At 41.5% G+C, this 12,852-nt stretch overlaps 2 protein-coding genes across 2 annotated transcripts; both read right to left on the bottom strand.

Annotated features, from left to right (window-relative positions):
• Positions 1-5,709: 5,709 nt before the first annotated feature.
• LOC110977652 (fatty acid-binding protein, liver-like) lies at positions 5,710-7,279 on the bottom strand. Its single transcript, XM_022231949.2, has 2 exons — positions 7,094-7,279; positions 5,710-6,965 (listed from the first exon to the last, which is right to left on the bottom strand). The coding sequence occupies exon 2, from the start codon at positions 6,944-6,946 to the stop codon at positions 6,551-6,553; it is 396 nt and encodes a 131-aa protein (XP_022087641.1). The 5' UTR covers positions 6,947-6,965; positions 7,094-7,279; the 3' UTR covers positions 5,710-6,550.
• A 2,864-nt stretch (positions 7,280-10,143) lies between these two features.
• LOC110977653 (fatty acid-binding protein, intestinal-like) lies at positions 10,144-12,001 on the bottom strand. Its single transcript, XM_022231950.2, has 2 exons — positions 11,845-12,001; positions 10,144-11,728 (listed from the first exon to the last, which is right to left on the bottom strand). Exon 2 carries the CDS (start codon positions 11,704-11,706, stop codon positions 11,314-11,316), a length of 393 nt encoding a protein of 130 aa, XP_022087642.1. The 5' UTR covers positions 11,707-11,728; positions 11,845-12,001; the 3' UTR covers positions 10,144-11,313.
• Positions 12,002-12,852: the final 851 nt, after the last annotated feature.

Genomic DNA, 12,852 nt, shown 5'->3' with positions numbered 1-12,852 from the left:
GTTAGTTTTTCCAATACAGTCTCCAATAGTTTTTCAAGAAGCAAACGTCTGTAAGGTACCCGACTATTATTATGGCCCCTGTCTTATCTTCACCGTTCTGTGATTCAGATATTCGTTTTGTTCAGGCTTATGTACATGTACGTGCGCTGTGAGATTGATAAACGCTTTCTGAACTTTGCTGATAACCCTTAATCCCAGAAATAGCTCATGGTGTGTTCGTCTCAAAGCTGTTTGCCAATGTATGGAAAAGTTCAGAGTTGGGAAATTTAACACACATACAGTATCTTGATAACCACATTACAAATACTCAACCCAGATTCAGTTATAACGACTGCAGTAGAATATAGCATGTGCCGGGATCGCATGTTTTAATGAGTAATTTGGAATCTGAAATTTGGAATTGGAAATGATTCAGGACCCTAGATGGCCACTGGTTTATAACTGTTATACAGTGCAGCATTTGTGCGTGGTTGCTGGGAAGGTTGCAAAAGTATCTCCAGGCACATCTTGACTCCTACGGCCACAATAGATGCGTGAGCTGGTGTGTTCATTGTAGGATCTCCACTTGTTTGCATTGATATCACCTACGATTAATACATTTTCTTCCCATTCACAAGGTCACGAAATTCCCCATACGGTACTCTGCTTACACACTACTCCAAGTCCAAACTAAGGCAAAACACATAACTTAAAGAGTAACAGCTCAACATTCACACCTTGCCATGTTTGCTGTACGCCGTCGATTCTCAAGCTACAATCCTGGCCAAATCTCCTTGAGCCCCAACCCCGAGCCCCCTCCCTATGTTGGGTCTCAATGCGCGGCCTACGCTCCAGCTCTAGCTACAATGACCAGGGGACTGGGGGACGTGGGGAGGATAACTGTGTCTATGGATACGTGTCCCAACAAAGTTTGTTCAGAATTATTGCAGAACATCCTCTGATCTATGGTGTGCACTGCTGATCACGCTTCTGAGTATATTGCGCTCGGAAACTGAGATTATGCTAATTAGAATTACCTAATTCTCCATGCCGTGATCATATCTTGAACACGGTTCGAATCTCAGCTGTGGCCTTCTATTTTCCCAAAGCTTGTGTGTGTCAGTAGCTATAAGAGACTCTAGTTAACCCCCGCCAAATACAACCAGTACCTTTAATAGCCAACCGGGTATTAGCTCTGCTGCTGGGCTTGGACTGTCCGTGAAGTCCATGTGAGCGCCTTAGTACAGGTTCCAGACGTATGCCGACTAGGCGGCCAGGGCTTTAGGGGCTTGTCTCGTTTCCTACCTTGCATGGTCGCTCGACCCTTTTGGGGGGTTAAATGAATGGGCAGGAAGGAAATGTGGTGGGCTGAGAACCCAGAAGAGTCCCATATGAAAGCCAGTAACTGTGATTCCTTGCGAATTTCAGGAGTCCGTGCGCCTGAATGCTTGGTCAACACCGCATAATTTTTTGGTTTTCTCCCTCATCACCACATCCTTTTTTAAAATTTCCTGGGCGCTGAACCGACAAGGCAATTTTTTTAGCTTGAATGCATGGAGCTAAAGGATTGATGCTAATTTTTTTTCATTTACAATCTAAATTTCTTACATCTTCGACGATAAATCGATCTCAACCGTGTTCGGGCCCATTTTTTATAAGTGATCTCAATATAAAAGCAGTGGCGTATCTAGTGAGCGTTTATTATTGATGGTTTAATTAACAGTCACAGATCCAGAGGTGACACAGTCGGGCGGCACTCGCCTCCTTATTTTATTGATGGAAAAACATTTTCATTTTTCATAATTACAAATTTCGTTTGCTTTCCAATGCAGAATCATTTGATAATTCTAGCTGGCTAGACAGGTCTGCCCCAAGCACGACAATTTTGAAACAAATTCAAAACAAATAATCAAAAACAAACAATCCATCGTTGTTTAAATTTTGACAACAGAAAATGACATCGAGAATCCAATGGATGTCAAATCAGTGAAGATTTTGGTCTCACCCCATTCTCACCGCAAAAGCTGAACACACTCTCTGTATCACGGCGCATTCAGTTTTTCCACACGGGGATAACCACGTTACATTTAACTTTGTCATATCAGTATTCGAGTTACAAAAATGGCACGGGAAAAAGTCACCTTTACTTAGTAAAGTTTGTCCCTTATCGAACTGAAATAGAATACTGCCAAAATGCACCTGTCATTTCTCAACAGTTTCTGAAAATCAAATGCAAGTACTGACCATGCATTCCATATTTCCCTAGTTGCTGAGCAGGAAAACAGCATGCTATACCGTCTTTGGAGTGACCGTAAAACTTCGTAAGAACATTTGTGAAAACAAAGCAAAATCATTTCACTTAACAAACCCAAGATTAGTAATTAAGATTTCTACTCATAACCAGTGTATATCCGGTTGTTCATGCACATGAATGAAAACTGCAGAATAGGCAGGTGCCTATTCAGAGCTGTGGATTAAACTGTAACTATCCCAGCCAGATCTTGAAGCACTGACAAGACCTCTCAACCCTATCTCTGGTCGGTGTTGTGCAAATGAGGGAGGGTGTGGCTACTGAAACGTGTCCCAACAATAATTTTAGCCATGACTGTAGATGTCTCATGTGCATTTTGCCAACACAAAATTCCGCTTAGCTTTTCAGTTGTCTAATGGTGACCCCATCGATCTTTTTCTGTATAATAATATAGCCAAAGCGGAGCTGACGATTTCAATGCCTCCTTGTGTAAGAGATACTTCAGTCATGGACGGATATGCCATAAGATTGAAAATTCATCGCACCGCCGGTCGCACCGCATTCTAGAAAGCGCTTCAGGCATTACACGATGTGCCTTAATCAAGCTACGTGGAAGCTGATTCCATGCATAAGCAGCGAGAGAATCCAACAAAAAGATGAAACCGATTAAAAAGACATCTGTCGATACCTCCATCAGAAGAAAATTAGGCTACTTTAGGAAAGAGAAGAGAGAGGTACTTAGGTGGATTACAAGGTCCAATACGAATATAACTGTTCAAATTGTGCTGCCCAATGAAGGAAATACACGTTGGTCACCATAACACAAATAATTCAAACTTTGGAACAAGATGGAAGTTTATTTCATGGTATATAGGGACAGTTAAGTTGCGTTTTATTAATGCCAAAAAGTTAGGGGTGTAAACCCCTGTCGCCCTATTGCTCCACGGCAAGAGTCGTTTGGTGTGAATAGAGTTGTAAACAAGCCTTTTTGTGCAGCAGTCTCGCCAAGTTAATAATTTTCAAAAAGGCTTTACTCCTTGGATGGTGTGCCGTTGTGGTTTCTTTCCCGATTAGGCAGGCACAAACACACACACTGAATGCGACTTTTGATCGTTTACGATTCAACTTCATTCAGTATTGACTCTTCCCACCGTTTCCCGTAGACCTTTTCAATTGCAAGTTGATAAGGGATATAGCCCTCATTATGGACGAAATACACAGTTTTCTGGAGTGCTGTGAAAACACGGACTGCATGTGACCTTAGACAAAGATTAATAATTCACGCTCAGAAAACAAAGTTGAGCCCCTCTCCAACCACGCTTAAGCGTACATCAAATAAATAAGAAATCAGCGTCTTGTTATATTTGAATGTGATTCATTGAATTGTGATGTGGGTGCATATTTCTTGGAGGAAAAAACAGGAGTTACAAATAATACAAGCGCTTATACGAAGCGTGACTGAGGATTAAGACTACATTGTGAAGGTTTTAACTGTGGTCAGATATTTCCAGAAAATACCTAGTTTTGTATAATTACTGGACTCAGCTGTAAAGCTAAACCCTGTAAAGCTCGGTTTGATTTCATTCCCTGAATAAAGTATAAACGAATTCTAGAATCCTAACCCTTTTAGTTTAAGATAATTAACCGAAAAGGTGAAAAATTCCAAGTTTGCTACCTCAAACATAGCTTTTTCCTGAAAGATTTTATAAGGATTTGTAAATGCCAACGGCCGAAAGCTTTGTTTCTCAATTACTGAATTTTGGCCACTAGCTACCATTCAGCATTAGGATTAGGATAAGGATTAGCACAGCAGGTTACAACTTGATCACTAATGATGTTCCTCAATTGGCAAATTTTAGGATTGAGAATAACTCTGTCATTTATTTCAAAAATAAAGTTTAAATCTATGAAATTTTTGGTAATGGGGGTATGCGAACGAGAAGAGAATGTGCTTGAATCGAAACCAATTTGTCATTTATGGCACGTCGCTGTTGTGGAGCAACCCTCTTTAATTGCTTATGAAGTTCCCGTGCGTTTGAAGTCCAGTCGTGGCAGGAGTTATTCATTGATAGCGTGCAGCATTGAACCTTGAACAGGTAGCCAACCAGCTGGGTCAGGTCACTCAGCGTCGGGGCGGGGAAACAAATGCCGGAGTTCACTCGGGGATTGGGTTAACTCCGTGAACCTCGCCTTACTTCTTTAACCTCATGTTCTCTCATTGAAGAGCAGATCCAAGAGACCTGTCGACGCTTGCGTTTGCTTTGCAAATATGAAATAGTCAATTTTCCAGTGTGGGCAGTGACAGGCATGGTCTCAGAATGGCACTTAAGAGATCAGAATTTGTTTTGAAGGTGGCAATTTTTAGGCGTTATTTTATGTAAATGCCAACTGAACTTCCGTGGAAATCTTGCAGCTAGGCTAGATACGGCTGCTGAATGTGGATTAACGTATTTGTAAATGAAATTTGGATTAAATACGCTGTGCTTCCACTTAACCTCGAGCCGCAGTCATTTGGGATATTTTGCTAGAAATCAACTAAGTAATCAAGTTGCCTCACTATATTACACTAGTTATTAGGTTTTCCATTAAGTTTCTTGGACCCAATCAAGAAATTGCTCAAACAGAAGAAATTCTTGTTGTCGAAAAATACGTTATTCCCAGGAAAGCCAAAAGGTTATCTTTAATTAAAAATGGTCACCTAATGACTCTAACCTCATCTCAGTTTGGATGAAAAACTGTTTTCCGGTTGGAAATGGAATTGGGGTGGTACCCCTTAATACCGGAGCTACACCTTTGCAGATATCAAAATGTAATTGATCATAGGCTGACATTACATAAGAGGGTTTCTTCCCACTCTCTCAACAAGGATATATCGTGTGCTCATGCGAAATAAAATAATGTCAGTGAGGAAGTGCTGATAGAACAAATAATTTGGAAAGTCACAAACAAAACCATCGCAGGGACGTCTCCGGGTGGCAACGCTGACGTTATTTCGAGTATAGCTGAAATACGGACAATGCGAAAGGACATTGTCCATCTCAATAAATTCATTAATTTTTCCAAACATTAACTCAGGCACATCATGGTTGCATACACGCAGGTAAGAAACAGGGAGCTGTAGTTCGGAGAAATGAAATCATGCGAGAGGGCAACACACATTATTACAATTCGTTATTTCTTTCAAAATGACCGATATGTCAAAAAAAGAAAGAAGCTTTCAAGGACACGCCCTCCCTCATGTGGATCAAGCCACAAAAAATGTATACGCTCGGGCTGAAAAATGATCAAGATTCAATTTGGACATTTCAAAAATTTTAATCCGCCGCTTTACATACGCACATGGAATAAAAATTGACACCAAACTGAAATTTTACAAAACCTTGACAGAAGCTTGCGAAACCTATACGGAAAATACTAGATAATTGGAAGAGGAATTATAATATTTGGACAGGAAACAATGAGTGGATACCAAACGCCACTAATCTTAATCATATTTAATTTTCTTTTCCCTTCAAGTTTTTGACTGATGAATCATCGAACAGGGTATCAAAAGCCAACATGATCATAATACATGGAATTGTTCAGGAATATTGCTAAATTTAATGGAGACTCAATACCGTACTGAATGTAGCCAGGAGGATATTATTTTACTCATTCTGATTCCTCGTGATCAATCTAAGCTTTTTTCTCTCCCGAGGATGGCTTCAACAGTATCTGAAAAGTGAATGGAATGGACTGTACCAACAGTTTGGCCACATAGTTTAGGTTAGAGTTCAGCACTTTTAGCTCAAACACAGGTGCCCCTTTCTAGAACCTTAAATTTCCTTTCGAACAAACTCCCAACATAATTAAAAGGCAGGTGCCTTTCATGACACATTCTTAAACTGCGTTCCTTTTTATATCAAACCAAAATTACAGGGATTTCAGATCCACACAAACCTGGCAAAATCTGACAAGATTTTTTTCTTTTTTCTTGTTTTAAAGATGGCCGTTCCTATTGCAGAGTTTTGACCTACGGGATAGCAAGCTGTCTTGGCGGTATGTGGTATCTTGTCCACATAAAATGAAAAAAACAACAACCTCTTTTGCCTGGGTTTGAATCTGTATGATATTGTAATGCACAAGTTCGGTATTCAAAAGCGCATGCCCAAATGAGGCGCGTCCGAGGTCATTCGGGAACGGCATTACTCGCATGCGCAAGATCTACCCCATCAGCGAGACCATATGCCTTATGCCGAACCGCACGCATTTTGTTCTCAAATGACCTTGTCATAGCCTCATTGAAATACCAAACTGGCTCCTCATAATCTTATTGTACGCTTAAACTTTGTCGTAATAGCTCTTGGCAATTGTACCATCAGCGTCCAGGGTGACCACCATCTCATTGCCAACAAGCTCCCGAGTGGAGCCACCGCTCCCGCCTACTTTCTTCAGAACCAGCTTATCTCCCTCCCAAGCCGTGGTGAACTCCATCTCCACGCCCGGCGCTACCGTGTCCTTGTGGTTGGTGCCCACGGTGATGGTCACCTCTTTGACCTTGTCGTCCTTGTTGTTGGTGGTCTTGATGGTGATGGTATTACCGCTCTGGGTGATCTCCTCCGTGACTTTAATGTCGGGTGGGATCTTATCGATGGGAATGTTAAACTTGGCCAGAAAGGCTACCCATCCTTCTTGTTTTCCAGACGAGACCCACTTGCCACTAAAGTCTGCGGGCATACTGCGCGGTAGGCTTTATCTGTCAAGGGAAAAAGCATATACGTGCACATTTGCAAAGACAGCAATGAAACAGTACAGATGTAGAGCACCATCACGGAAACCTTAGGTCGCCCATTCGTGTTCTTCGAAAACAAATTTTAAACTCACCGCTCTCAAGAGAGAAACTGGGGAAAGGGCTGTTGTTTGCTGAACGGCGAGGACAGACAGATAATCGGCTGGCGAGCTGGCGGGACGTCTCAATCTGCCAATCCAACTCCAACTGGCCAATGTCTATCTTTAGCCATTCCCCACGTGATTTGTCTGAACTTTAACTTCAAGGTCTCTGATGCTGGCAGTAAAGATAAAATGAAATCAATTATACCACTTTGTAGACACACTGTTTGCTTTCTGGGGTCCCTTGAACTGAAGTCCAGATGGTAGTTTTATCAGTATAATGATCAGATTACTTGTTTTTTGTGGTTTCAATAACCTGTTTTTGTTCAGTGTGTTTCTAGGTTCTTATCAATTTTAGTGTAGAAGTGTCGCTCGGATTTACTCCGGTTGGACTTGGCGTTAAGCACCTCCTCAACACATTTTCAGAGATTTCCTGTCACATGTGGTGGGGGGGACGAAAGCTCTGAAAGCTCAGTCCAGCCTCCATCCTGCTAGAGACCGTGACTCTGGCAATTGTGGAGTACGGTGGTACAGGCTAAGGGTGCACATTGTCACTGACTTGAAAGGTGTGGGGGATGATTATATTGGTAATCCCCCAATTCAAAAAGTAAGGTGGGGGTAAATCCCCCACCCCCGGGCTCCCCATCCGTGGCTTAGCAACCAAACCACCAAGTGCACTGGCAAATTTAATTATCACGACAAGGCAACATATTAACATGAGAACTTGAATGCCTAGAGGGGAGGAACTTAACAGATTCTGTCACAATAATGTTGCAACCTACAAAGCTCGTTTTGTCTTTGCCAATTTGGGTTGGGTGGAGGCACGCGTTTCACCGTAGATAGAACCAGCAGGCAAAGCAGGCACTGTGAAAAAATCGAGGGTCTACAAACGACCTGGGGGCCTATTATAAAACCACAGTGTACCCAAAATCACATTCACCTCCTCAAATGATTTATCAAGTTTTTACAAGTCCCCCCAAACGCCTGTTTGCTGCTTATGAGGAAGTTTTCCCACTTAAAGGGATTAGTCTCTATATTGAGACATACTTGAAAACGTGACCTTTAATAAGTTCAACCAAGACGCTTAAGATCTTAACAATGAATTCGTTTTTATTTTTGCACCCAAGTGGTTTGGATCTTTTCTTTGTAATCCACTTTTGCCCGACTAAGATTTTATCGCTGACCTATTTCCAAAAGTCATTAGAAGATATGGGCTAGATCCTGGTCGAAAAGTACATTTCTGAGCTGGTGTGACTTGCAGAGAGAGTTTAGAATTCTGTCGCACAAAACTGGGAGATAGTGGTGTGTAACACGCCACACATGTTTACACCAGCGATTGTGTCATTTTGCTTTTCGTCCCTCTAGATTCAAGTTTGATAATAATTGTAGTCTACGCCATGAGTCAACAATTAATAATTATGGTCCAACGAAAAATGGTATGACCATGTCACTTGAGTTAAACTATCGTTTGGGCCCCATATCCCGGTCATGGTTGTTTCAGATAACGGGTGCTTTACACCCCTACCCAGACTTTGCTTTGATTAATTACTTTTCGAAGACCTGACTGAAGTTCATATAAACAACTGAAAGATGAAATGTCAGATCTGATTAGCATCTTTGGTTCTTACCTGACCTGGTGAACTTCAAGCACAGTCCCCAGAAAACACAAGCACAAATTGTAATTGATAACAATTGCTTTGCAACGGAAAATAATTATAACTTCATTTCCTTTGACAAATTGCGCTGGTCCTTGTATGCCAGTCCTGTGGTACTTTTTCCCTCTTTTATAATATAAACGAATCCCCTATCTTGAGACTGTAAAGGTAAGACACTGGGGGCCACTTTATCAAGGGCACCAAAATCGGGAATTTAGCAGAGTACTTTGCAGCAGGCTCTACAAATCCACCCTCAATGGAGGAAGATTACCAATTGCTCAGCAGTGTTAGGGGCCTTTCAAATTTTGATGTTTTTAAATTTCCTCTTTTTTCGAACCTGTTTTGACCCCCCACCCCCATTTTCGATTAAAAACTGATTTATCAAAGAGCCCAGCGACAGTCAAACCGAAAATCGGTTTCACTGAACCGCTGAAAATACGTGTCCTGAGACCTCGACATAAATATTTGAAATTAAAAAGATACCAACGCATAAAGAGCATCTCATTTTGTGAACTATTCTTGCGAATATATTTCTGTATTTTTTATCCTTTCATGTTTTCGGGTTGACGAAATTCATAAAGTTGTATGATGTCGCATGGGCACTGGCTCCTGTCCACTCCATACCGTCCTCGCTCCCTCAAGCGGTACGAACTACTTCACTGTGCATGCTTCTCGTTTGCTTCCACCTAACTTGTGTGATGCAAGTTACTTCACGTTTGCTTGAAAGCCTGCAGTTGCAAAGTACCATTTAACATGACGGCCGTTTTATATTTTTAATTTCATGCACCCTCGTCTACACAAATGGAAATTTTGTTTTAGACGACACGTACATGCCTTCGAGGTCAGATTATGCCATGTATGCTATTATGAGGTGATGGACCCTGTGCACTGATTTTACTTAGCATCGACGTTACGCATTCAGCCAAAAAAACACCTTCACCCGTAGAGTTTTACACCTTACATAATACGCAGGACATTCTACCGGGTCGTTCTACCGGAACTCGGAACGAAGTTGACAGAGATGTCCATGTGCACTTACAGATTGCTGGCGCGCATAACGATCGTTTTGTCTGTCTTTTTATTTTATAGAAAGGGGAATTTGGATTTTTAAAATTTTACCTGGATCCACCCACCCAAATTCCAAAAAATATATAGAAAGATAAAAACATCGATAATTTTGAATGGCCCCTTAACCTTTTTTTCTTTTTCCTCGCTCTCACTCTATCCTTCCATAAACTTCACTGTTCTCATCCTAATATGAAAAAAAATGCTAGATGTTGTCGTGCAGGGAAATGCTGAATTTTAAGACATAATTACTCCATGTTGCTTTACAGTAATAAGAATCACTTCACATAAAATTATTAAAGACAAAAGATGTCGGCACAGAGATATTTTGCAGCACTTATTGCACGCTTTATTAAACCCAGCAAATTTCAGAGTGTTTTACAGAGAGTGAATAAACTTCAGCTAACTTTAAATTTACGAAGCTTCAGGACAAATTTGCTTGGAAATTACTAAAGTCATGCAGTGACGGAGAAACAGTGGAGGGCAGGGGCGGATGCACTGGCTTCTCTAGCTCTTTTCAAACTCACGTCAAGGGTGTTAGCAAACTGACATAATTACATAGGATTTAGTAATGTATTATTTTGCACCATTTCCGATGATGCAAATGAAGCAACTATGAGGGAAGTTTAGTTTCCATTTCTTTTTCTGAGGTAAAAGATCGTGACTTGTTACAGCACTTGTATTACTCTGCTTTAGGACTCTCTTACTAAAAGGTGACAACGGTCAGTTCAAAATGACAGCATGTTCTTAATAAACTGTCATAATCGTGGCTGCCAAATATTTTGAAGAGTGGTCGTCCCTCGTATGAAGCCACTGTAAACATTTTCATTGAACGCGCTTGGAAGACAGCCACCTGATCTTGTTCTAAACGTTTCAGCCTAGCAATACGACTTCGGTTTGCATGACCAAAATGACCCAAAACCGTGCTGAAAAAGACCTTGAAAGATCCTTATATTATGAAGGTCTATTTCTAACTCTGTAAGTTTCAAAATCACCGTCTTTGCATTTTGTAGAGTTCAAGAAATCAACCAGTTTATCCATACGGCGACAAAAGGTTTTGTAATTAGCACATTATCACATTACGTTTACAGGTAATGGTGTCCAGTGTAACTTCATTAAATTACGATAATGGATTGTTATAATTCAACTAAACAACCTTTTACAGTGCAAAGTGAAAAAAATTTCAAAACTTCAGAAGGACTCAAAACAGATCAATTAAAGAAGCACAAATAGCAAGCGAGTTATGATATTAAAGATTTAAATTGACTAACGCCAGATCTTTGCTTGCCGGGCGAAAGATTTCTGCTCTTGTCTGTTTTGGTTCAATATTTGCTTAATGAGAAGTATCAACTCGCTGTTTGCAGTTGGCTGCCATGTACGAGATGCACTAAAATGCTCTGGATCTCCTCGTCCAACTGTTTTTACGAGGTCGGATATTCTAGAAATGAGTGTACTCGCCCTCTTTTGCCCGGACTTGGATCTGCAGTTGAATGCCTACGCCTTATTGTAGGTAGATTTGGCGACCACTCCCTCGTGGGTAAAGGTAACAAGCATGTTACCCCCGCTCAATTCACGGGTCACCGAGCCCTTGCCGTCGATTCCTGTCATCACCAGCTTGTCGCCCTGCCAGGCCGTGGTAAACTCAAGCTCCTTGCCGCCCCCGATTGTGTCCTTGAAGTTTTGGCCCACGTTGATGGTGACTTGTTTGACCTTGTCGTCCTTGTTGTTACTGGTCTTGATGTTGATGGCGTCCCCGCTCTGGGCAATTTCTTCTGTCACCACTATGTCGGCCGGGAACTTTTCCACTGGCACGCCGAACTTGCCCAAGAACTTGTCCCAGCCCTCGGATGCGCCAGAGACCCACTTGCCACTGAAGTTGGCAGGCATGATGATTCAAATCGGAATTTTCCTGGTTTAAAGGAAGGGAAGGTAATTCAAATATCAGCTGCAATTTCAGATTATTGAAAATGATAACACAGAAATTAAAACCTCCAAAACAAGTGTAACGTGTTGCTGGGAACTCACCTATACGAATGGGCAGAAGGCTTGAATGTCAGGCAAGGTCTGCTGCTTGGCCGCAAAGGAGACTGACAGACTATGTTCGATTGCTTTTTATTAATTTCTAAGAACACTCCCCACGTTTCCCATTGGTCGATAGCCTGGCGTTGTCTGTGACGTGATGCACTTTGGCACCGATAATCACTCATTACAGGAATATTTAAATTAGCGCCAGTGTCTTAAACGGCAAAATGTAATCCTAATTGTTTGTTCTCGCTTCTGACCTTTCTGATATGATTGTAACAGGCCTAAAATTCACATCATTAAAGATAAAATCGGGCCCCGTTTCTATTTTACCCCCTGGACAACAATGAAACATTTCATGCATCATCTCATAGATATGACGCACACTGCCATTGGACCGTTCACAACTCGATACGGTGCTTGTTGTACATAGCTGACGAAGATAATATGATTTTTGTTACATCTGACAGGTCTTTATCATCCAACCCAGAAAAGCCCTCTGTTTTTTGAAGGTGGAAATTTTCCCTGTATGTTGTCTGGGCCAAATGATGTGCCTAATACTTTTTAGTCGAAGGAAACAGTTTTAATGTGTTAATTAAACAGCGAATCCACAACGTCGTTTTGCAGCGCACGTTGCTCTTAGTTGCAAATTCTTAAACTCGGGACCCACTTGGGGGCGCTGCATATAATCTTAAGTTGCCTGACTGCCGTTATACCATAGAGCCGTTCTTGGCCGCTTGATCGGGGTACATGTATTTGTTTGAAGTTGCGGAAAGTCTAAAGAATGGGGACACAAAACCATTCTGGAATTTTAGGGAACCCTCTTTAAATTCTATGGTACTCATTTCCAACTAACCCTATTTTGGGCTCCCGACCTGGAAAAAAGCCCGTTTTATCTAATGACCCAGCCTAGAGAACTTCGCTTTGAAAAAGTAGGTTGTGATGACCTGTAGAAAATCAGCGCTGAAAAATATACGTGTACGATACAATTTCGCCCGAACATCAACGCAG

The sequence above is a fragment of the Acanthaster planci genome, linkage group LG01 (assembly GCF_054643075.1).
Source record: "Acanthaster planci isolate LZ-2023a linkage group LG01, COTS_SCS, whole genome shotgun sequence".
NCBI lineage: Eukaryota > Metazoa > Echinodermata > Asteroidea > Valvatida > Acanthasteridae > Acanthaster > Acanthaster planci.
Note: the sequence above shows the minus strand (reverse complement) of the source record. Positions and strands in the feature narration are given on the sequence as shown.

Coding starts and splice junctions, on each gene's coding strand:
- LOC110977652 (XM_022231949.2), bottom strand. CDS start 6,946: ATGCCCGCAGACTTTAGTGGCAAGTGGGTCTCGTCTGGAAAACAAGAA.
- LOC110977653 (XM_022231950.2), bottom strand. CDS start 11,706: ATGCCTGCCAACTTCAGTGGCAAGTGGGTCTCTGGCGCATCCGAGGGC.